Genomic DNA, 24,090 nt, shown 5'->3' on the forward strand with positions numbered 1-24,090 from the left:
GGGCAGTGGTACAATCTCGGCTAACTGCAACCTCCGCCTCCCCGATTCAAGCAATTCTCCTGCCTCAGCCTCCCGAGTAGCTGGGGTTACAGGCGCCTGCCACCATGCCCAGCAAATTTTTGTATTTTCAGTAGAGATGGGGTTTCACCATGTTGGCTAGGCTGGTCTCGAACTCCTGACCTCAAGTGATCTGTCTGCCTTGGCCTCCCAAAGTGCTAGGATTACAGGTATGAGCCACTGAGCCCGGCCACCTTGCCTAATTTGAATGTCCTGGCATGCAAATTCATATTTAAACTCTGGACGGAAATGCTTGAATCACCAGGCAGTGAGGGTTTGACTGGGCTCACTCATGCTGTGGAGGTGTGCTGAAGCCCACACCAGTCTGGAGAGAATGGAGTCCCTTACGCCCCATGTATAAGCATGGCAGTCCTTGACCTGTTTGAGTCCAGGGCCCCAAGCCTTGGGCCTATTCTCCATCCAGTGTGGACTGCTATGCTGGCTCACCTCCCTAATGAGAACCTGTGTACTTATTATTTGCACAATGATTGATGAAGATTCTCTGCCTCTGTAATGCCAATTTCCATATAAACAGGTTTCTTTAGCTCCAAAGAAACATGTCTATATTCTAAGCTAAAAGTTCTACATTAATTCCCTAAATTTTATGGATTAGGAGGGTGAGCTTTCTTACTTTCGTACTCTACCCCGTAGAATCTTTACTACCCAGACAAATTTCAGAATGAATTTATAAGGAGACACCAACGGAGAGAAAACTTTTATTTGCATAACAACAAACATGGGTGAAGTAAGAAGAGGCATATGAAAACAAGATTAAGGTGGAAGAATCCTTGGTGGGAGGAGAGGAGGAGAAAGCAGAGGCACTCTTGTAGCCATAAATGCATTTCCTTGTTGGCATCTGGACTGCTCCCTCCTCATGCTCCACTGAGACTTCTCTTTGCTTGGCTCATAGTCTCACTGCTGGCCCTCCTTCCTTGTCTCACAGTCCCAGAGTGCTCCCTCCCCAAACCCGATGGAGGAGCGCAGCTTCATACCCTATTGTGCAGGATAGCAGCTACTCAGAAGGTGTTACTTGGATTTTTTGCAGCCGTTAGTGATTCTGACACCCTTGGACCTCCAGGAGCAGCTCCTCCTGCCACGAGAGGACTCTGGCTTTTCTAATAAGGAAGGTTCTGGCCAATCAGTCCAAGAAAGGCCCGGATTCTCTTCCAGGGTGTGGTCTCTGCAGAAATGTTCCTCAGGGTGGAAGGTGCTGCTGCAACAAGGGATGTCCCCTGAGTTTTCAGGTATGTAGTCTGTGGTGAGAGAAAGGCAGGAGAAGAAAACTCAAGCCTCTGCTTCTCCCAGGCACAGGTCCTTAAGCTCCTCTCTAGCCACTTTCCTTCCAAAATCAAAGGCACCAACTATTAATCCCCCTCTGGTGGGATGTCTTCCTCCTTTCCCAGGCACCACAAGGCACCCTACAGCCCCCTCCTTGCTCTGAGGCCGGCCCATCCCTCCAGCCTCACCTGTGGCTGCAGCAGGTGAACACTCCTCACACTCCCATTTCTTACTGTTAGATCTAAGAGAGGAGCAGTCCCTGTGGGTTCCGTGGGATCCGCATGTAGCACACAGAATGAGGCACCACCTCCTAGAGGAAGAGCCCAGGAAGGGTTGTGGAGACATACAGAACACCAACTGCCATTCTTGGATGTTTGCTATGGGCCAGGCATTTTTTACAGCGCATTTTACCCAAGATGAATGTATGGCTCAGAGAGGATGAGTGCTGATCCCGGAAGCCTGCCATCAGTTGTAACCCCTTGAAAGGTAGATTAGGAAAGGAATTGGCTCTGAATGTCTCTCCACTGGGCACAAGGTGAAGCGGACCTTGCAGGGGAGACCTGTTCACTTGCACACAAGTGAGTCAGGGGCTGGTCAAGAATGAGACTCAGCAATCATGTTTATCCTAAGGTCTGCATACAAGAGTGAATTTCTTACTTCTAATAACTGTGCCAAGGTCTAACTCTAAGATAGCACTGATGAGAGCTCTTTCTAGCCAGAAGCCTTCCCCTACCCTTCATCCTCAAAGCTGTCTCTGCCTTGTTCATACAGACAGATGGGGGCATCACAGTGCTGATAGCGCTGATATAAGTCTGAGAAAGCCCCTGGCTCGAGTTCCCAGGCAGCATCTCTGCAGTGGGAGAAGAAACAGTGAATAAGAACATAACGGGTTGGTGAAACTTTTGTCCGTCAGGGAGGAGTTAGGAAGAACCCAAGCTAAGCACAGCAAGAGTTCAGTAGGCTGCCCGAACACTTCCAACAACGCTGGTCAAGTGGCCTGGCAGTGGGAGAGGGTTGAAGCAGGATGAATGGAACGTGCATGCAGGTTCCTTAGTTCCACTCTGGAATCCAATAACTCAACCCCCCAGGGAATTCTGATTCCCCAAATGCCCTTTTTAGCAACAAGCACCCCATTCCCTGGCAAACTTCTTCCCCCTCCCTTCTGTTTTGATAATTAAAAAGCACTCCCTCCTCCCCTTCCTTCTTTTCAATGCCTCTGCTGCTCTCACTCTCTGAACTATCCTCTCACTCACCTCCTCTCTAGAAATCTAGGCAACCCACTCCCTGGCTCAGTTCCTGCTTTGGGGTTCCCACTACCTGTCTGGAATATGAATTCCCATTCTCAGCATTTCTTGAGGAAACTCTTTTCGATTGTTACACTGTGGACATTTGAAGAAATGCTTTGCTGATGTGTGGGCATATTTCTGTAAGAGAAACAGGGAAGAGCTCTGTGTTTGTAAAAACCCTTTGACTACCTTCTTTCCCCTCCCACCCTCACCCCTACAAAGAGGATGTTGCTAAGAGAGTTTGAGGGTACAGGAAAAGGAGTTTGGGTGGGCTAGGGTGAGGGCTGCAAATCCAGGTGTCAGACCTGGGACCAAAATACTTTCAAGAGAATTCCCAGGAGTGCCTCAGCTGTCATCTCTGGCCGTGGGGCTCCGCAGTACTGAGTAGGGGTCAGGTACCTGGATACATGTTTCCCTTTTCTTTTATCCCAGGAAGTGAGGCTGACATAGAGGCTCCTCAGCTCATTCTGGGATGAGCCCATTTGCTCTAGCAATGCCGAAGATTTTGCTTATTCTAAATCTTATCATGTGTGAGGTCCTATAGGCCAGGAATGGCTACAGACTGGACTGACTTTCCTTTAACTGCCTGAAACCAGCCCTGAATACAGGCCTCCAGCATGGAGCACCAAAGCTGAGGCACACCTGAGCATTCCCAGGATGCTCTGGTTCCAGGCAGAGAACTAGGGCAATGGTGGAAGGGACCCAGGGCAGAAAAAGCCCCACCTGTATGCACTTGCGGTGGTAGATGGATTGACTACAACACGGGCTCTGGATGTTCTCAACACTCTGTTGGGATAAGTCTTCACAACATAAGATGCAGCTTTCCTCCCCCACATTCCCATGTTGGATGTTCTGTGTTGGGCAATGTTTGTCACAAAATGATCTGCGGCAGGTAAACAGATTTGGTTTCTGGTTTGTCATCGATGTAGTTTCCCAATGGCCCGCTCTAGGAGGGGCAGCCGGCCACCCAGGCTGGTGCCCAGTGAACCTCCACACTCATGGGGAAGAGGAGAGGCAGAGTGAAGAACAGCCACATGCCTTCTCATGGCTGCTCGCCTACTGAGCAAAGTTCCCAGGACTGTCTCCGTAGCCTCTTGTTCCTGAAAGCCCCACTTAGTGCTGAGCAGCTGTCTAAGAACCCCAGCTGTTTGTAATTTAAGGAGGGGGCAGGAAGCAAGAAGAAACCCCTGTGAAATCTCCAAGTCAAGACACTGTTTCTTATTACTGAACGGAGGGACAGATTCACTGGTGAATCAAAACAGGCCTGCTTGTGAGAACTGGACTCTGATTTCATTAGCGGCTGAATAAGTTGCAAAAAGGAAGCCAGACTTTTCCCCTTCCTCACTCACTTGTACTCTCCAAAAAATTGTGAAAGGCAACCCCTTTCTTGGCCACAAGGCAGATGGAAGTTTCTGATGCACTGATCCTTCTGGCAGTTGATAGCAGCTCCCTTTTTCTTGCACACAAAGCAGATCTGCAAATGAGTTCCCAGACAGTGCTCAGGACCCCAAGGAAGGCAAACAGACACAGTGTAGCACATCTTTCTATTAAATGGAAGTTTTGTGAAATAATAGCCATTCCCTGTCCTCCGTGGTCCTGAATGCTCTGGGGCACCTGGAAGCTGAGCTTCAAGCAGCACTGAGTTCTTTCCTATTTTCTCAAGATGTTTCTCCCTCTTCTCACTTAGGACACCATACCCCAGAGGAATATGGGACTTAAGGACTAGTTGGAAAATCCAAGAGTCCTTTGACGTCTAAACTAGGAAGTAGGGAAGAGAACAGAAACAGGAATGATGGGTGAGGTATGAAAAGAGGCCTACCCCAGGGAAGTCCTCACTTCAGGGGATTCTAACCTTCCTAGAAGCCCGGGCTGCCTCCTTTTTGATGTCCTCAGGCAGGAATCCATGGAAACCTCTGTTGGACTGGCCCCTCTGAGGCAACTTACTAGATAAGATCTGGGGGGGCAGCAGAACCAGGCTGTTAACATTGATGATCAGTGAAACAGTGCAGTGAGGTGAGGAGAAGGACAGGGTAAGACAGCTAAAGAATAGACCTTGGGCCGGGTACAGTGGCTCATGCCTGTAATCCCAGCACTTTGGGAGGCCAAGGCAGGTGGATCACGAGGTCAGGAGATGGAGACCATCCTGGCTAACACGGTGAAACCCCATCTCTACTAAAAATACAAAAAATTAGCCGGGCATGGTGGCACGCACCTGTAGTCCCAGCTACTCAGGAGGCTGAGGCAAGAGAATGGCGTGAACCCGAGAGGGTGGAGCTTGCAGTGAGCCGAGATCGTGCCACTGCACTCCACCCTGGGCCACAGAACAAGACTCTCTCTCAAAAAAAAAAAAAAAAAAAAAAAAAAAAGAAAGAAAAAAAAAAGAACAGAGCTAGGTGGAATATATATGCATTGACAGGGTAATTTATTTAATGAAGGCTTACATGGCACCAACCATGTGTTGAGTACTCTAAGTGGTTTCAAATATTAACTCATTGAGTCCTCCCAACAGCCCTAGGAGGTAGGTATTATTATTGTCCTCATTTTATAGGAGAGATGATGCGACCTGCTCAAGGCCACAGAACTCTGGAACCTGGACTCTTACTTTTGCTCTAGGCTGCCTCTCATTTACTGAGGGCTGCTATTGTGTTCTGGGACTTTGGGGGAAACATTTCCTTTGTATTTATTCATTTTATGCTTACAATCCTTGGCCAGGCACGGTGGCTCACACCTGTAATCCTAGCACTTTGGGAAGCCGAGGCGGGTAGACCATCTGAGGTCAGGAGTTCAAGACCAGCCTGGGCAACATGGTGAAACCCTGTCTCTACTAAAAATACAAAAACTAGGGCGTGGTGGTGCGCACCTGTAATCCCAGCTACTCGGGAGGCTGAGGCAGGAGAATCGCTTGAACCCAGGAGGCGGAGGTTGCAGTGAGCCGAGATCACACCACTGCACTCTAGCCTGGGTGACAGAGCAAGACTCCGTCTCAAAAAAAAAAAAAAGTGGCTCACGCCTGTAATCCCAGCACTTTGGGAGGCCAAGGCAGGCGGATCACAAGCTCAGGAGATTGAGACCATCCTGGCTAACACGGTGAAACCCCGTCTCTACTAAAAAAATACAAAAAATTAGCCGGGCATGGTGGCGGGCACCTGTAGTTCCAGCTACTCAGGAGGCTGAGGCAGGAGAATAGCACGAACCCGGGAGGCGGAGCTTGCAGTGAGCCGGGATCGCACCACTGCACTCCAGCCTGGGCGACAGAGCGACTCCGTCTCAAAAAAAAAAAAAAAAAATTCCTGTAATGGCAGATGCTATTATGACGCTTATCTTACAGAGGAGGCCACTGAGGTGCAGTGTGGCAAGTGACACTGCCCGCCGGGGTTATAGGACGAGGAGGAGCAGAGCTGGCTATTCACACCCAGGCCCATGGAATCCCCACTCTTACCCTTCCTGCTGTATCATCTCTTAGTACAGAGTAAATACTCTTCTCAGAGTAATACAGGAAGAAAAACAGGGTTTTAATATCTCTTGATTGTTGTCATTCTGTATTATGGGGGAAGGAATTGGACTTCTGAAACATATATTTTAAAACTAATTATCTCAGGGCTTTGGGATGAGTGATTTGTTTTCTTTATATTTTTAAGTATTATTCATGTTTTCTGCAATAAGCATGTATTGATTCAATAAATTAGCTACTAAAAAGAAAAAACTAAATCTATATGTTCTATACAGAAAGATCTCCAAAATACATATGATAGAAAAAAGCCAAGATACAAAGCACTCTGTATAATGTTTAATTTTTATGTAAAAAATGTATATGCTTGTAAATGCATCAAAATTATAACTAAGCCCTGACACCTGATAGGACTTACAAGAAAGGAAAATCACAGACCAATCTTTCTCATGAGCACAGATATAAAAATCGAACAAAACACATGCAAATAGAATCCAGCACCATATAAAAAGGACAATACATCATGACCAAGTAGAGTTTATACCAAGAATGCAAGACTAGTTTAACATTAGAGCATTTAGTTGATGTAACAAACTACATTAACAAAAGAGAAAAATCAAGATAATCTCAATAAATACAGGAAAAGTGACAAAATTCAACACCTATTCATGATACTCTGGGCAAACTATATATGAATAAAAGGGATCTTCAACCTGATAAAAACATCTACGAAAAAAACCTACAGCTAACGTACTTTAATAGTGAAAAACTAGATGCTGTCCCCTGATGTTGGGAACAAGACAAGGATAACAACTCACACCACTTCTATTCAATGTTAGGTTAAAGGTCCTAGCCAATACACCAAGGCAAGAAGAAATAAAAGGCAAAGATTGAGAGAAAGAAGTAGAACTGTCTTTATTCACACATGACATGGTTATGTGCATAGGGAATCCTGTGTACACAAGGCATTTACAACAAAATAAAAAAACAACTAATCAAACTCAATTTAACAAGATTACAGGATACAAATCAATATACAAAAATAAAATGCATTTCTATATACCAGCAATAAACTTAAAAATGAAATAAAAATACTATTTACAATAGCATAACCACAGAATATTTAGGAATACATTTAACAAAAGATGTACAAGACTTCGTCACTAAAACTACAAAACATTGCTGAGATATATTTTAAAAGACCCAAATAAGGGAGAAATATACCATGTCCATGGATTGGAAGGTTCAGTATTATTTGTCAGTTCTTCCCAAATTGACCTATAAATTCAATGCAATCCCAATCACAATCCCAGTAGACTTTTTTTAAAAGAAAAATTGACAAGCTTAATATAAACTTTATAAAGAAAGGACCTGATAGTCAAAACAATCTTGGAAAAGATTGTAGAACTTAACAATACTGAATTTCAAGACACTATAAAGCCACAATAATCAAGACAGTGGGGACTTGTGTAAGAATAGATACATAGATCAATGACATAAATAGATTATCCAGATCCACAGATATATGGTCAATTGATTTTGACAAAGGCACCAAGGCAATTCTATGGGTAGGCAAAGATTTCTTGCAACACACAAAAAGCACTGACCATAAAAGAAAAAATGGATAAACTGGGCTCCATTACGATTACAAACTTGTTCTTTGAAAGACACCATTAAGAAAATGAAAAGGCAAGCCAAAGACTAGGAAGAAAATAGTCTCAATACATATATTTGAAAAAGAATTTGTATCCGAAATATATAAGCAATTCCTGCAACTCAATAATAAAACCACTAAATTTTTTTTTTTTTTGAGACGGAGTCTCGCACGGTCACCCAGGCTGGAGTGCAGTGGCGTGATCTCGGCTCCACTGCAAGCTCCACTTCCTGGGTTCAGCCATTCTCCTGCCTCAGCCTCCCGAGTAGCTGGGACTACAGGTGCCCGCCACCACGCCCAGCTAATTTTTTGTATTTTTAGTAGACACAGGGTTTCACCGTGTTAGCCAGGATGGTCTCCATCTCCTGACCTCCTGATCTGCTTGCCTCGGCCTACCAAAGTGCTGGGATTACAGGCGTGAGCCACTGCGCCCGACCACCACTCAGTGTTTTTAAATGGGCAAAAATATTTGTACAGATACTTAACAAATGAAAATATGTGGGCCAGGCCAGGCGCGGTGGCTCATGCCTGTAATCCCAGCACTTTGGGAGGCCGAGGTGGGCAGATCACGAGGTCAAGAGATCGAGACATCCTGGCTAACACAGTGAAACCCTGTCTCTACTAAAAATACAAAAATTAGCCAGGCGTGGTGGCAGGCACCTGTAGTCCCAGCTACTTGGGAGGCTGATGCAGGAGAATTGCTCCAACCCGGGAGGTGGAGGCTGCAGTGAGCCAAGATCGCACCACTGCACTCTAGCCTGGGCGACAGAGCAAGACTCCATCTCAAAAAAAAAAAAAAAAAAAAAAACAAAAGAAAATATGTGAATGGCCAATAAGCACATGAAAAGAAGCTTTAGTCATCAGAAAAATGGAAATTAAAACCACAATGAAATACCAATACACACCCAGTAGAATGGCTAAAATTAAAAACACTGACAAAACGAAGTTTTGGCAAGAATACTGTGCAACTGGAATTCTTATAAATTGCTGGTAGGAGTGTAAGCTGGTACAACCGCTTTGGACGGTGATGTGGCAACCTCACATATAGTTAAATATCTAATTAGCATACAACTAGTAATTCCTCTTCTAGGCATTTGCACAAGAGAAGTGAAAGCACATGTTCACAAAAAGACTTGTATATGAATGCTTATAGTAGCTTTATTCATAATAGTCCTCAATTGGAAACAATTCAGATGTTCATCAACAGGTGAACAGATAAGCAAATAGTAACTTACTCATGCAACCGAATACTACCAAGTAATAAAAAGGCACAAGCTACGAATGCATGCAACAACATGGATGAATCTCCAAAACACTGCTGGGAGAAAAAAGCCAGATACAAAAGATTATAAACTATATGATTTCACTTATATGAAGTAAAAGAATAGCCAAAAATAATCCATAGATCAGAACAGTGATTATGTCTAGTGGGATTGACTGGAAAAGGAGGCAGGAGGGAACTTTCTCAGGTGATGAAAATGTTACTTATTTTTATTGGGGTGGTGGTTACATGCGGACATACATTTATCAAAACTTATCAAACTGGACCCTTAAAATTAGTGAATTTTGTTCAAGACCAGCCTGGCTAACATGGTGAAACACATCTCTACTAAAAATACAAAATTAGCCAGGCATGGTGGTAGGTGCCTGTCATCCCAGCTACTTGGGAGGCTGAGGCAGGAGAATCACTTGAACCCAGGAGGCAGAGGTTGCAGTGAGCCAGAATCACGCCACTGCACTCCAGCCTGGGTGAGAGAGTGAGACTCTGTTCTCAAAAAAAGAAAAAAATTGGTGATTTTTACAGTATGGAAGTTATACCTAATAAAAAAATACTGGGAAAAAGCAATTGGAAGGATGTTACAACTTTGACAGCATTTGTTTCTGGGGAGAGGGAGAAGGATTGGGAAGATTGTTTAGGGAAGAGACTTTTTTTACTGAACTTACTTTATACTGTCAGGATTTTATACCAGACACATATATTTTTCTTTTTTTGAGGCAAGGTCTTCCTCTATCACCCAGGCTGGAGTGTGGTGGTGTGATCACTGCTCACTGCAGCCTCCACCTCCAGGGCTCAAGCGATCCTCTTGCCTCAGCCTCTGGAGTTGCTGGGACTATGGGCGTTTGCCACTATGCCCAGTTTTTTTTTGTTGTTTTTTTTTAAATTTTTTTGTAGAGATAAGGTTGCCCAGGCTGGTCTCGAACTCCTGGGTTCAAGAGATCCTCCTGCCTCAGCCTCCCAAAGTGCTGGGATTACAGGCGTGAGCCACTGCGCCCAGCCTAAAAATAGATTTTAAAACAAAAAAGCTATTAAGAAAAACAAAAAAACAAGACTGTGGATCTGAGGATGAATGTAACAGAGAACAGTCAGTACACCAAAAGCCATAGGATATTCAAAGCAAAGGAGGCCTCATACTCACAAGACAGAAATAATGCACGCTGATATTGTCTTTCTGAAGAAATTCCCCTAATTTTTCGGGATCCCCAGGTTCTCGAAGGCATAGCCAGCAAACTGGAAGAGAGGACACCCAGAATTTGGTTCAAGTTGACCATTAAAAATGGAAGAGAAGGGTGAGAATGTAACCATTCCTCTAAGTCAGGAAGGAGCAGAATACTAGCAAAAGGGTCATTTTGGCAAGGAGGAAGGTTGAGATGAGGTCTTATTTGGTATCAATTAGGCTGTCACATAATTCTGGTTACAATGAACAAGTTGGCCACAACTGCTCACTTCACTTTTTTTTGGTTTGGTTTTGTTCTAAAGTGACTTTAATAACTTGTTTCTTGAACTTCAGACATGGTAATTTAAAATGGCAGTTCCTGAGTCCTCAAGATCTTAGCGAATCTAGGAAGGAAGTAGGGCTGGGAGAGAGAGGAGAAGCAAGTATACTGCGCCACACAGGTGGCCTTCTTTGCTGAGGGCTGGAGGCAGTGGGTGAACACAAGCTCCAGTCTTTCTTACCAGGCCCTGAAGACGGTTTCCTCTGGGTTACCCTCCTAGTCTTGGCAGATTTTCTATACAAGAGAAATAAGAAGCATGAGGTGTTCTTTGAGGATCTTGTTGATAACCTTTTTAACATTTCTCTTAAAATGCCATTCATGGGTCTGATGAAGGACCAACATATCTAAAGCCTAAGACATCAACTTCTTTTCATATTTCATATATATATATGTTTTTGAGAGAGTCTTGCTCTGTTGCCCAGGCTGGAGTGCAGTGGCGCGATCTCAGCTTAGTGCAACCTCCGCCTCCTGGGTTCAAGCAATTCTCCTGCCTCAGCCTCCGAAGGAGCTGGGATTATAGGTGCCCATCACCACGCCCAGCTAACTTCTATATTTTTAGTAGAGATGGGGTTTCACCATGTTGGCCAGCCTGGTCTCGAACTCCTGACCTTAGGTGATCCACCCGCCTTGGCCTCCCAAAGTGCTGACATTACAGGCATAAGCCACCGCACCTGGCCATATTTCATATATTTTTTTAAGTGCAAAACATACTGAGTTATTTGAGGGCAGGAACCGGACTGTAAGCATCTTTCTCTCCCCAGTGGCCTGTACTGCCTATGTTGACTCAATGAATGTAAGAGCAAACCCTCTTTTACTTTTTTACTGTTTTTTCTGCCAGCTACTCTGAATCTCAGGTGGTACCACCTTTACAAAGCATACTAAAATGAACCAAAATTGATAAAAGTATTTCCCGTTGCAAGGGACTATTCTTGGCACTTTACATGTATTGGCTCAATTAATCTACAGTAGCTCAATGAATCTACAGAACACTCTAAAAAGTACATGCCATTATTATGTACATTTTCCAGATGAGGAAACTGAGGCATAAAGAAATGAAGTGCCTTCTGTCACAGTTGTTGGCAAGTGGCAGAGCTAGGATATTAATCTAGGTAGTAAAGCTCCAGAGTCAGCACTTTGCTACTAGGGACAGCACTGATAAGACAGGTATGACAGCTCCCAGCTCCGTGTGTGCTTCCACACTGTCCAACCTCAACCCCCAAGACTACGACAAAGGGGGCAAAAAGTGCAGCCTATACCACAGGCCATTGGACAATTTCTCCCAAATTCCCTATGTCAACTACTTCTACCTCAATCTTTGGCGTCCCTTCTTTTCTTTTACAGACTTCATTCGGTGCTGTCTCTCTCTCCTCTCTTGAATTCTTCTATACTATTGTGAGGACAATACAGGCTCTTCCAGCTATAAATATAAATGGGGTTTGGTAAGCAATTTAATTCTATATTTGGTTATCAAGTTCCCCAGGATCAAGGCAATAATGCACTTCACCTCCCAACCCATGAGATGGAATAAAAGGGACTGTTGTAGGTACTTGACATGTGTTAACTCACAAACACGCCACGCAGTAGGTACCATTATTATCCTCATTTTCAAGATAAGGGGACTGAGGCACAGAGAGGTTTAAGTATCCTGCCCAAGGTAAGAGTTAGTAAGTGATATAGATGGGATCTGAACTCAAGTAGCCTGGATCCAGAGGCCAACACTAACTCTCATGTTATACTGCTATCATACAGTAGCAAAAGAACTTAGAACCATTACTTGACCTAGCTAAACGGTTGTTTCTTTGTGCCTACAAAAAAATACGTGAAGTAGCCCTCAGGAAAAAAAAGGCTCCTTTTGCACCTAAGTATGGGTGCCTTAATTCTACCCAGTGAAAGCTAGATAAGGTAGCTTTTTCCTAGGCAAAGGAGCCTGTGAGATTTGGGCTGCCTAAAAGCAAGAACTCCCTCTAGTGAGAGACAAGAGGTAACACTGACAAACACCCCCTAGGCTCTATCACTTTTTTTTTTTTTTTTTTTTTTTTGAGACAGGGTCTCTCATTGTTGCCCAGGCTGGAGTGCAGTGGATGAGTGAGTGCATGAAAGTGCCACTTTCCTAGGCTCAGATGATCTCCCTGACTCATCCTCCCAGGTAGCTGGGACCACAGGTGCCATGCCACCGCACCAGCTAATTTTTTGTAGAGACGGGGTTTTGCCATGTTGCCCAGGCTGGTCTTCAACTCCTGGGCTCCAGCGATCCTCCCGCCTCAGCCTCCCAAAGTGCTGGGATTACAGGCGTGAGCCACCAGGCCTGGCCTCTCCTATCAATTCTTTTCACCTAGGCTCAGGTGGCCACTGAGATATGGTCTGCACCCAACCTTTGTCTCCGTCTGAGCCGAGTACAATAGCCAAAAGTGCAGAAGGTACCTTGTCTCCTATTTCCAATGTCAGCCAACTCCGGCTGTTACCTGTTTTCATTAGTAAACAAACTGTAAAACAAATGTACAGTTTCACTGGTTAACGGGGAGATCCCTGAAAGTGAACGGGAACGAAAGAAAATCCACCGCTGTGAAGCAAGGACTGTCTAGTCAGGGGAAAGGAAAAGGACAGCATTTCTTAGAAGGAGCGCTGGGTGAATCAGGTCACTCCAGAGACACTCCAGTATCCATGGCCTCCGATCAAGGCTGGAGATCGGGAATATCTTCAGGGATTTTAAACTATTCTGCATGAATAAGGACGACTGAGGAAATTACTGTTCAAGAAACCAAAGCCACCCTGCCCTCCCCTTCTTTGTGCTTGTTCTGTCTCCTCCTCTAACCCAGGAGTTGCAGAAGCAATGACATCTGATAGCTTCTTCCTTAAAGAAAACACTGGACAGGCTGGAAGAGGAGAGAGAAGGGCATGTCCTGACCTTGCTATTCCCACAGGGGTCCACGTGAGCGGACTGCGGAGCAGTTCCCAGTTACTGGGGCTACCCCGACCATCCAGCAATAGACATAAAACCTTGAAATTTCAGTTCTTTGCATCGCTGGGCCAAGACGTTCCTTGAGTAGGATTCTGTGCACACAATGCTAGTTACAAGACGTCACGATCTTCAAAACATCTGAGGTGGGGCGTTGCAAATGAGGCTTCCACGAGCTGCCAGGCAGTGGCCTCCTAACCCGGCGGACGCTCCTCGAAACGCTTATCAAGTTGTTTCACTGGACAGGTGCTGGGTAAATGCTTGTTGAGAAAATCAAAAATAAATAAACGTGTTCGACCCGCCGCCGCAAGAATGATTTATTTGTAAAATACGTGTCGGTGTGGTCACAACCGTTCCCCGGAGGTTAACAGCCGGAGAAGGGGCTCAAGGAGCATCCCGCGGATGCCAGACCAGGCTCATGTCGCGCCTGCCGGGCGGCCAGTGCAGGGCCGGGCCGAGGTCGCCTCCGCCGCTCCTCCTCGCGGTAGCTCACCGGCCGCCGCTCTTGGCCAGAGCCACCCTCCCAGCTGTCTCTGAGGGCGCCGTCGTTGACACACGTCGTTGACACAGGCCGTGATAGCTACCTCCGGGCGGCCGCCCTGCGCGGTGACTGCGCCGGCGAAGACTGCGAGCGCGCAAACGAGGGCGGGTCACGCGGACTATGACCCTTGGGAATCGCGGCGACGCCTACCGTTGGTAGAAAGCGACCGCTAACGGCCGCGCGCTAACGGCCGCGCGCCCCGCCCGTCCCCTCCTCTCGTGCCTCAGCGCCCAACACCCGCCCCCACCCCTTCCGCTCGCCTCCCCCGCCCCTTCCCTGACCCTCCCCCGCCCCTTCCGCTCACCGCCCCCGCCCCTTCCCCGACCCGCCCGTCCCTCCTCTCCCACCACCCGCGCGCAGTCCCGCCCATCCCCGCCTTTTCCCCTAGCCCGCCCCGCCCCTCCTCTCGCACCACCCGGGCCTAGTACTTCCCCGGTCCCGCCCCTTCCCCTCGCCCGTCCCGCCCCTCCTCCCGAGCCTGAGCGCTCAGCATCGCCCGGACCCCCTCTTCCCTTCGCCCGCCTCGTCCCGCCCCTCCCCCTCGCCCCCGTCCCGCCCCTCCCCCTCGCCCCCGTCCCGCCCCTCCCCCTCGCCCCCGTCCCGCCCCTCCCCTTCGCCCCCGTCTGTCCGCGCTTGCGTGTTCGCCTTCCAGCGCGTGCCCGCATCTGCTGTCCGACCGGCGGAAGACGAGCCCAGAGGCGGAGCAGGGCCGTCGCGCCTTGGTGACGTCGTGCCGCCGGCGCGGGCGGGTGACGCGGCTGGGCCCGTTGTGTGTGTGTGGGGCTGAGGGGCCCCGGGGGCGGTGGGGGCTCCCGGTGGGGGCAGCGGTGGGGCGGGAGGGCCTGGACATGGCGCTGAGGGGCCGCCCCGCGGGAAGATGAATAAGGGCTGGCTGGAGCTGGAGAGCGACCCAGGTGAGGAGGGGACCGGGAGGGCCAGGGGCTGGGGAGGCCGGATGGGCCCGGGACGCGCCTGCCTGACCGTCACCCCCTCCTCTTGTCGCCCCACCCAGGCCTCTTCACCCTGCTCGTGGAAGATTTCGGTAAGAGCCTCTTCTCCCTGCCGGACCGGGGCTGTGGCGGCCCACCCCTGCGCCCTCACTCAGGGGCTGTCCTTCCCTACTGCTTTCCTTTCCTCATCGCAGGTGTCAAAGGGGTGCAAGTGGAGGAGATCTACGACCTTCAGAGCAAATGTCAGGGGTGAGTGGCTGTACACCAGGGCTGCCCCTTACACCCAGAGTGCTGGGGAAGGTCCCAGAGAACAGGGCCCCTTAGGGAAGGCAGTGCCAAGAACCCTACGTTGTAAAATCTCACAGAATCAGCCTTGCTCTCTGAGTGCCCGCTTCTGATCAGACTGATGCTTTCTTTTCTCCCAATCTTTCCTTAGCGCTTCCCTTTTTGTAGCAGCCCCCTCCCCACCCCTAAGCATCCTTTGGTTCAGCTGCTTTCCTGGCCTTGCAGCGGGAAGACCCAGGTCACACAATGCCTTTTGTGCAGTTGTGTAATGTATTAATTTCAGTGTGCCCATGTGTGCCTGGCTTTAATCCTGACACAAAGTCATCCTGTATTGATTGGTTGGGGTGACAAGGCCCCTCCTGGGCGCCCACACTTAGAGTCTTGTCCCAGTGGTCCTGCAGAATAGAGGTGTAAGAGAGTAGCAACAGTAGCAACCGTGACTGAACCAAGAAGTCTGCTTTAATTTCCTGGAACAAAAGAGACTGGTGTGGGTGTTCATTTGCTTTCCTGACTGCATTGGGGCCCACAAGTGAGAAGGAGTGCCTCAGTTCCTCATCAGAGTTTTTGCTCTTGTCTTACTTTGTGTTCCTACCCTGTCCCATCCTTGGCCCTCAGTTCCAGCTTTTCTTCTCGTACCCAGAACCATAGACTTCATAAGGAGACTGGGTGGACTCCTGGAGCATCACAGCCAGAGGCTTATGCTTTGCTCTGCCTGTGGCAGGCCTTTGGTGTGTGAGGGCACAAGGCCACTTCAGACACAGTGTTGGGAAGAAGCCAGAGGAGAGGTGGGATCACAGCAAGGACACCTGAGTGATGACGCAGTGCAAAGGATGAATGGGAGAAAGAAGGGAATGCTGATTGCCTTCTCCCCTTTGGCTGATCTGGCTCTGCCCCTTACTTCCCCCAGCCCTGTATATGGATTTATCTTCCTGTTCAAATGGATCGAAGAGCGCCGGTCCCGGCGAAAGGTCTCTACCTTGGTGGATGATACGTCCGTGATTGATGATGATATTGTGAATAACATGTTCTTTGCCCACCAGGTCTGCTGGACTCTGTGCTTTGTTTGGAGGGTGGGATGCTGCCATTTTTTTGCTTGGGAAGCGGAAATGGAGGAAGACAGGAGGAGGAGATAGGCAGATTCTAGGGGCAGTAGCTACAGAAATTCTCTGGCAGAAGGAACTGAACTCTTAATTCATTAAAGGGAACAGCTTTAGAGTAGGGGGGTGTCTGAGTCCACTCTCTGTGTCCTCAGATATCCAGTGGGTATTTGGTAGGTGCTTATTAAATGAATAAACATTAGGCAAAGATGAAGGGAGCTGAGAAGGGGAGTTGTCCAGATATGACTGACCTGCTCTGGATCCCCATTCTTGATGTATATGGGCTTGGGGCTTGCAGTGAGGGGTGCTGTGTATGGGTGACTATTCTTGGTTTCACAGCTGATACCCAACTCTTGTGCCACTCATGCCTTGCTGAGCGTGCTCCTGAACTGCAGCAACGTGGACCTGGGACCCACCCTGAGTCGCATGAAGGACTTCACCAAGGGCTTCAGCCCTGAGGTAGGCTGCAGTGCCTTCATCCTGGCTGACAGCCAACTGGGCAGATCTGACCCTGAGGGCCACTGGGAATGCTACCACATGATATTGGGTTCTGTTAGGCTGTTTCTTTTTCAAATGATCGTTTATATTACATTTGACTCTTAAATAAATTGTGTAAGGCCATTGTTTTTAGACGCAGTTGTGGGGAAAGGAGACAGGCCTAGGGAGGGAGGAGAGTTTCCTTAAGTCACACCATGTCAGAACCGTCTCTGTCAGGACTTTTCCTCTGAGGCCATGTTGCTTCCTAGTGTCCACTAATTACCATGCAAGGCCAGCACAGTCCATCTCTTTGGGGCTCCAGAGCTCTTTTCTGCCCCCACCAGCCTTTTAAGAAAGTTTGTCTGTGTTCCTTCCGATTCCTGGAATGCCTCCAGGCTGCTCTCTGAAGCTTGCCTTCCACCCATAGTTCTACCTGAGGAGAAATTATTCTGATACGGCCTTACTTTCTTCCCTGTAGAGCAAAGGATATGCGATTGGCAATGCCCCGGAGTTGGCCAAGGCACATAATAGCCATGCCAGGTGTGTGGGAGCTGTGGGAGCTGATGTGGGGTGGGAGTAGGGGGAGTATCATTTTTTGGGCCCTGACTCTGTCTTTCCCCAGGCCCGAGCCACGCCACCTCCCTGAGAAGCAGAATGGCCTTAGTGCAGTGCGGACCATGGAGGCGTTCCACTTTGTCAGCTATGTGCCTATCACAGGCCGGCTCTTTGAGCTGGATGGGCTGAAGGTCTACCCCATTGACCATGGTAGGCACCATGAGCTGGAGGCCTGTTAGGTGTCTCTGCCTACTTCCTAGGGAGCTGGGGCTCAGGGCCCTCTGGTATGTGGGACCCAGTGGCAGGGGTTGTGGGTACTGACACCTGGCTCTGGCTGGGGTTTCATCCTATACCATATTGCCCGACCAGCTCCTGATTCCCGGGCTCAACTGCTCTTCTTTGTCTTCCTTCCCACTCCTGGCCTGCCCAAACTCAGGGTTTCCTTCTCACTGATTCCTTGTCTTGGTCTCTACTAGGGCCCTGGGGGGAGGACGAGGAGTGGACAGACAAGGCTCGGCGGGTCATCATGGAGCGTATTGGCCTCGCCACTGCAGGGTAAGGGCCCTGTGCCTGCCCTGTTCTACCCTCTGGAGCTGTACCTACTTTGGGAGGGACAGAGAGTATCCAGGTGATTTGTAAATTGCAAGGCCATATGGTGAATCTGGCAAGATCAGGCTTAGATCATGGGCTCTCAACTTGTTGTCTTATTTCCTGCCTGGGCTGCCTGTGGCCTGCTCCTGGGTGGGCTGGGGGAGGGGCAGGCCTCAGTGGAGCCTTAGGCAGCCCAGGTCTGCTAGTTCACTTCCGGATAGGCCCCTCATACAGCTTGTTGGAAGGTACCAGCTCAGGTGCCTGGTGTGTATGGCTAGTCGCTGCCTGCCTGTTGGGGTGGGGCCTATACCTACAGCTGCAGGTGTGACTGCAGGGAGCCCTGCCAGAATATCTGCCTCAACCTGATGGCGGGGCCGGGGCGGGAGCTGCTCTCACGGCTGCGGCTGTGACTGCAGGGAGCCCTACCACGACATCCGCTTCAACCTGATGGCAGTGGTGCCCGACCGCAGGATCAAGTATGAGGCCAGGCTGCACGTGCTGAAGGTGAACCGTCAGACAGTACTAGAGGCTCTGCAGCAGGTAGGTGCCCTTTCTCCCTGGCCTCTGCCCAGCCCAACCCTCCCTGCATTCCTCCTCCCTTCCCCCACAGCATTTGTCTCTGATTCACGAACATACTCTCTTGTAGATCTGGGCTTCAGCTAACCACATCTTTTCTTTGCCCCCATTGTGGGAAAGGTGGGACTTGGAGTGGGGAGCGAGAGTAGCTTCTAAAAGGAAGTTTGGGTTTGGGTGTTTTATTTCCCTGTGAGTGAATGGGTAGAGCCAAGGCCATTATTCCTTTAGGTCCTCAGCCCTTAGCTATTTAAGGTAGAAGCCCGGGTCTACCCTTTCTCCTCTGAGCCCTGGATTCTGTTGTTAGCTCATAAGAGTAACACAGCCAGAGCTGATTCAGACCCACAAGTCTCAAGAGTCACAGCTGCCTGAGGAGTCCAAGTCAGCCAGCAACAAGTCCCCACTGGTGCTGGAAGCAAACAGGGCCCCTGCAGCCTCTGAGGGCACCCACACAGGTACTGGGGGGTTTGGGACCTCTTGTGGGCCTCAGAGCCACCCGCTAATGTCTGACGTGGGAGGCCTAAGCAGGGAAAGTCTTTTTCTGGGGATGTTCTTGGGCAGTGTTCTTCCCCCGTCAGAAGGTAGAGGGAGAGCAGTCCTTCCCTAAAGAAAGGCACCTGTAGAGTGCCGCTGTTACCACAGGCCCCTGGGCCCTTCTCTGTAATGTACACTCCCTTTCTTGTTTTCTCTAGAGGCTTTTTTTTTCTTTTCTGCTTCTTTTTTCCCATCTCATTCTTTGCCCTGTCTCATTGCGGGATCATGACTTAGAGCTTGCTGACTCCCATTGCACCAGCTGGCTCGGCTGTTCTTCTCTGGGAAATGCTGTTTCACAGGGCTGGGGAGACTGTGAGCTTTTCTTGGAGATCCTACTGGAGGTCCTGCCTGTGTTCTTGCCCTGTCTCAGATGGTGCAGAGGAGGCGGCTGGTTCATGCGCACAAGCCCCATCCCACAGCCCTCCCAACAAACCCAAGCTGGTGGTGAAGCCTCCAGGCAGCAGCCTCAATGGGGTTCCCCCCAACCCCACTCCCATTGTCCAGCGGCTGCCGGCCTTTCTAGACAATCACAATTATGCCAAGTCCCCCATGCAGGTAAGCTGGGAGCACCCTTGCAGGATTCTCTACTTGATTCTCTTGAGAGGTTGCAACAGGCAATTTTCCCATGTGGTTCCTTGGTGTTCACCCTTGGCATGGCTGGGTCAAGCTGCCTGGGCCTGGGTTGCTAGGTTCCTCTGCCTGATACGAAAAGGCCCCTACAACAGCAGGAGCTTAGGGAGGCAGGGAGAGCTCCTTTGAATTTAATCTAGTTACATGGCTGTGGGATTAAATGTTTAGGTCACGCTCCTTGGTACAACTTTATGGGTTGGGTTTTACTGGCAAAATAAAGGCATGTGTTTCAGGGCATTCTGTTTCTCTGAAAACCCCTCCGTGGGGTTCTATGCAGTGTAAGTGGGTGGCAGCCTCCCTGCCACAAGCCAAGGACAGGCCATGGAACACCTGGAGGGGTTCCGCTGACTCAGTCTGGAAAACCATGTTGGCTTTCTCTCTGGCTGTGAGTGTCTAGGCTCAGCCTGGGCCGAGCAGCACTTGTTTGTAACTGCCCTGGTGTTTGTCCCAGGAGGAAGAAGACCTGGCGGCAGGTGTGGGCCGCAGCCGAGTTCCAGTCCGCCCACCCCAGCAGTACTCAGATGACGAGGATGACTATGAGGATGATGAGGAGGATGACGTGCAGAACACCAATTCTGCCCTTAGGTCAGCCTAGCTTTCTAAGGCTACCAGGTTCTGGGTGCTTCAGATCCCATCCTGAATATCTCAGTCTGTGTCTGAGAATGCCCTGCAGCAGATAATGTTGAGCACCTGCGGAGTTTGGGGCCCTGGGGGAGGCTGGCATGATGGGGCTGACCCCAGGTCCCCAGGAAGTTTTTGGTGGGCTGGGGGGTAAGGCTGAGCACATAAGCATATATCATGTCCTATTGGAAGTGGCCTTTTAGCCAGTCCTTGAAGGATTGGTTGGGGCAGGGATGGAGGAGATGTGGGTGGTGGGGAGGCAGCTTTGCTGGAACACAGGGCATTGGCAAAAGGCCAGGAGTGAGATGGCTGGAATAGAAGAAGTGTCTTTTGAGGACACTTGGCTGCAGCTGTCAGAACTTGATGCCAGGCTTAGCATGGCTAGTTCAAGTTGCTTGGACCAAGTATAAGGAGTTTTAGGGTCAGCCCCTGGAGGTCGGGATGTATTTAAGCCATTCTGGGTACTGCTGGGTATGGTCACCTGGCCCGTTCCCTTGCTTCACATCTTCTCGGGCCCCACAGGTATAAGGGGAAGGGAACAGGGAAGCCAGGGTCATTGAGCGGTTCTGCTGATGGGCAACTGTCAGTGCTGCAGCCCAACACCATCAACGTCTTGGCTGAGAAGCTCAAAGAGTCCCAGAAGGACCTCTCAATTCCTCTGTCCATCAAGACTAGCAGTGGGGCTGGGAGTCCAGCTGTGGCAGTGCCCACACACTCGCAGCCCTCACCCACCCCCAGCAATGAGAGTACGGACACGGCCTCTGAGATCGGCAGTGCTTTCAACTCGCCACTGCGCTCGCCTATCCGCTCGGCCAACCCAACGCGGCCCTCCAGCCCTGTCACCTCCCACATCTCCAAGGTGCTTTTTGGAGAGGATGACAGCCTGCTGCGTGTTGACTGCATACGCTACAACCGTGCTGTCCGTGATCTGGGTCCTGTCATCAGCACAGGCCTGCTGCACCTGGCTGAGGATGGGGTGCTGAGTCCCCTGGCGCTGACAGGTGGGCCTTGGACTGGCTCACTGGCCACTTGGTGCACCCAGGAGGGAGGAGGGAAGTGGCCAAGTGACCACAAAGTGTCCTGCACTCTGATGATTTTCTTGTGACCTCTCTTCCCAGAGGGTGGGAAGGGTTCCTCGCCCTCTGTCAGACCAATCCAAGGCAGCCAGGGGTCCAGCAGCCCAGTGGAGAAGGAGGTCGTGGAAGCCACGGACAGCAGAGAGAAGACGGGGATGGTGAGGCCTGGCGAGCCCTTGAGTGGGGAGAAATACTCACCCAAGGTGAGCCTCCTTTGTGGTTTTCTTCTTTAATCCTGGCAGAGGGTAAGGCCTGAGCTCCTCCTGCCCAGGTGCCAAGTTCTTGATTGGAACTTTGGTGTGAAGATTGGTGGCTGGAGCCATGTGCCAGAAGACTTTCTGGGTTGGGTGGTGGCAGGGGCCTCCATAGGCATGGACTCGCTGCTCATCCTTGCCTCTAGCTGCCTATTGCTCATGGGGCTTTGTTGCTGGCCCGACCCCATCAGAGGTGCAATGCTGGGTTTTGGCAGGAGCTGCTGGCACTGCTAAAGTGTGTGGAGGCTGAGATTGCAAACTATGAGGCGTGCCTCAAGGAAGAGATAGAGAAGAGGAAGAAGTTCAAGGTGGGTGATTTCTCCAGTTGCCTGATCTGGCCTCTCCCAAGGTCCACTGGTGGCTGCTCTGGCAAGATTGGCTTCAGTGCTCTCAGTCTTCTTCTCTCCTACAGATTGATGACCAGAGAAGGACCCACAACTATGATGAGTTCATCTGCACCTTTATCTCCATGCTGGCTCAGGAAGGTGAGGGGATGCGGTGCTGTCTTAACTGGAATGCCCTGCTGAGGGTGGTGTCCTTCAGCTTCCCTCCCCGGGCCTCTCCTGAGGCTTGAGCAGACCTTGGGGCACAGGGAGGGCCATGAGAGCCTCAGCTCCTGGCCTGAGGCAGCCAGCACCTGCTCAAGGGTCTCCACCTCTTCACAGGCATGCTGGCCAACCTAGTGGAGCAGAACATCTCTGTGCGGCGGCGCCAAGGGGTCAGCATCGGCCGGCTCCACAAGCAGCGGAAGCCTGACCGGCGGAAACGCTCTCGCCCCTACAAGGCCAAGCGCCAGTGAGGACTGCTGGCCCTGACTCTGCAGCCCACTCTTGCCGTGTGGCCCTCACCAGGGTCCTTCCCTGCCCCACTTCCCCTTTTCCCAGTATTACTGAATAGTCCCAGCCAGAGAGTCCAGGCCCTGGGAGCGGGAGGAACCAGGCCACATTCCTTCCATCGCGCCGAGGCCTGACACGGCAGATCAGCCCCGTAGTGCTCAGGAGGCAGCATCTGGAGTTGGGGCACAGCGAGGTACTGCAGCTTCCTCCACAGCCGGCTGTGGAGCAGCAGGACCTGGCCCTTCTGCCTGGGCAGCAGAATATATATTTTACCTATGAGAGACATCTATTTTTCTGGGCTCCAACCCAGCATGCCACCATGTTGACATAAGTTCCTACCTGACTATGCTTTCTCTCCTAGGAGCCGTCCTGGTGGGCCCAGGTCCTTGTATCATGCCATGGTTCCAACTACAAGGTCCTAGCTGGGGGCCTGGGTGGGCCCTGGACTCTGGGCCCTGCTGCTCTAGCCCCAGCCACCAGCCTGTCCCTGTTGTAAGGAAGCCAGGCCTTCTCTCTTCATTCCTCTTAGGAGAGTGCCAAACTCAGGGACCCAGCACTGGGCTGGGTTGGGAGTAGGGTGTCCCAGTGGGGTTGGGGTGAGCAGGCTGCTGGGATCCCATGGCCTGAGCAGAGCATGTGGGAACTGTTCAGTGGCCTGTGAACTGTCTTCCTTGTTCTAGCCAGGCTGTTCAAGACTGCTCTCCACAGCAAGGTTCTGGGGCTCTTTGCCTTCAGTGTTGTGGCCCTAGCTATGGGCCTAAATTGGGCTCTAGGTCTCTGTCCCTGGAGCTTGAGGCTCAGAAGAGCCTCTGTCCAGCCCCTCAGTATTACCATGTCTCCCTCTCAGGGGTAGCAGAGACAGGGTTGCTTATAGGAAACTGGCACCACTCAGCTCTTTCCTGCTACTCCAGCTTCCTCAGCCTCTGCAAGGCACTCAGGGTGGGGGACAGCAGGATCAAGACAACCAGTTGGAGCTGCTGTGTTCCAGAGGGCCTGATGCCAAGGGGTAATGGGCCCAGCAGTGTCTCTGGAGCCCAGGCCCCAACACAGCCCCATGGCCTCTGCCAGATGGCTTTGAAAAAGGTGATCCAAGCAGGCCCCTTTATCTGTACATAGTGACCGAGTGGGGGGTGCTGGCAAGTGTGGCAGCTGCCTCTGGGCTGAGCACAGCTTGACCCCTCTAGCCCCTGTAAATACTGGATCAATAAATGAATAAAACTCTCCTAAGAATCTCCTGAGAAATGAACCCTCCTGTGGTTGCTGGCCTGAGATACGGAGGCTGGGCTAGACGTGTGTGGTGGGAGGGAGGGCCTTACTAGACCTCGTGGGCCTAGGGCCCTGGGACCAGAAAGGTAAGAAGTATATGATCCTTGAGTGTCCAGCTGTCTTGGGCCAGAGAGCCTGGGATTTAGGACCTGAGCTGAGGAGGGGCTTCAGGTGGACTGTAGACAGGGTGCACTTTCTGGGGAGAGGGCCATGGCTTTCACCAAATCTGTGGCTTTGCAACCTGGAGAGGTGCTGGGACTGTGGGTCAAAGAGGCGGGGCTGCCTCTAATCTAATCTCGCCTGGGAGGGTGCTGGGCATCTCTTGTTGCGTTTGGACAGGTAAAGCAGGT

At 50.3% G+C, this 24,090-nt stretch overlaps 2 protein-coding genes and 1 pseudogene across 13 annotated transcripts; 2 read left to right on the plus strand and 1 right to left on the minus strand.

Moving 5' to 3' along the window:
- Nucleotides 1-759: 759 nt before the first annotated feature.
- Nucleotides 760-14,255, minus strand: PHF7 (PHD finger protein 7). Of its 9 annotated transcripts, none has more exons than XM_054480420.2 (11): nt 13,537-14,254; nt 11,806-11,915; nt 10,680-10,732; nt 10,141-10,232; nt 4,474-4,575; nt 3,971-4,095; nt 3,345-3,504; nt 2,653-2,759; nt 2,069-2,185; nt 1,524-1,645; nt 760-1,310 (listed from the first exon to the last, which is right to left on the minus strand). In XM_054480420.2, the coding sequence occupies exons 2-11, from the start codon at nt 11,844-11,846 to the stop codon at nt 1,084-1,086; spliced, it is 1,146 nt and encodes a 381-aa protein (XP_054336395.1). In that variant the 5' UTR covers nt 11,847-11,915; nt 13,537-14,254; the 3' UTR covers nt 760-1,083. The 9 variants fall into 9 exon arrangements, with proteins under 9 accessions (XP_054336395.1, XP_054336394.1, XP_054336393.1 ...); XM_054480419.2 differs by having other exon boundaries at nt 13,404-14,254; XM_054480418.2 differs by having other exon boundaries at nt 13,496-14,253.
- A 219-nt stretch (nt 14,256-14,474) lies between these two features.
- On the plus strand, nt 14,475-23,716 carry BAP1 (BRCA1 associated protein 1). 4 transcript variants are annotated; one of them, XM_054480429.2, is made up of 17 exons: nt 14,475-14,909; nt 15,008-15,037; nt 15,140-15,194; nt 16,138-16,270; nt 16,667-16,786; nt 17,283-17,344; nt 17,427-17,569; nt 17,836-17,914; nt 18,367-18,490; nt 18,831-18,978; nt 19,428-19,612; nt 20,139-20,272; nt 20,831-21,309; nt 21,427-21,587; nt 21,854-21,946; nt 22,051-22,123; nt 22,304-23,716. In XM_054480429.2, exons 1-17 carry the CDS (start codon nt 14,873-14,875, stop codon nt 22,435-22,437), a joined length of 2,190 nt encoding a protein of 729 aa, XP_054336404.1. In that variant the 5' UTR covers nt 14,475-14,872; the 3' UTR covers nt 22,438-23,716. The 4 variants fall into 4 exon arrangements, with proteins under 4 accessions (XP_054336404.1, XP_063517164.1, XP_054336403.1 ...); XM_063661094.1 differs by having other exon boundaries at nt 14,599-14,909; nt 18,421-18,490; nt 21,785-21,946; XM_054480428.2 differs by having other exon boundaries at nt 14,602-14,909; nt 21,785-21,946.
- Nucleotides 22,438-23,716, plus strand: LOC129032886 (uncharacterized; annotated as a pseudogene).
- Nucleotides 23,717-24,090: the final 374 nt, after the last annotated feature.

Source organism: Pongo pygmaeus, chromosome 2 (genome assembly GCF_028885625.2).
Source record: "Pongo pygmaeus isolate AG05252 chromosome 2, NHGRI_mPonPyg2-v2.0_pri, whole genome shotgun sequence".
Lineage (NCBI taxonomy): Eukaryota > Metazoa > Chordata > Mammalia > Primates > Hominidae > Pongo > Pongo pygmaeus.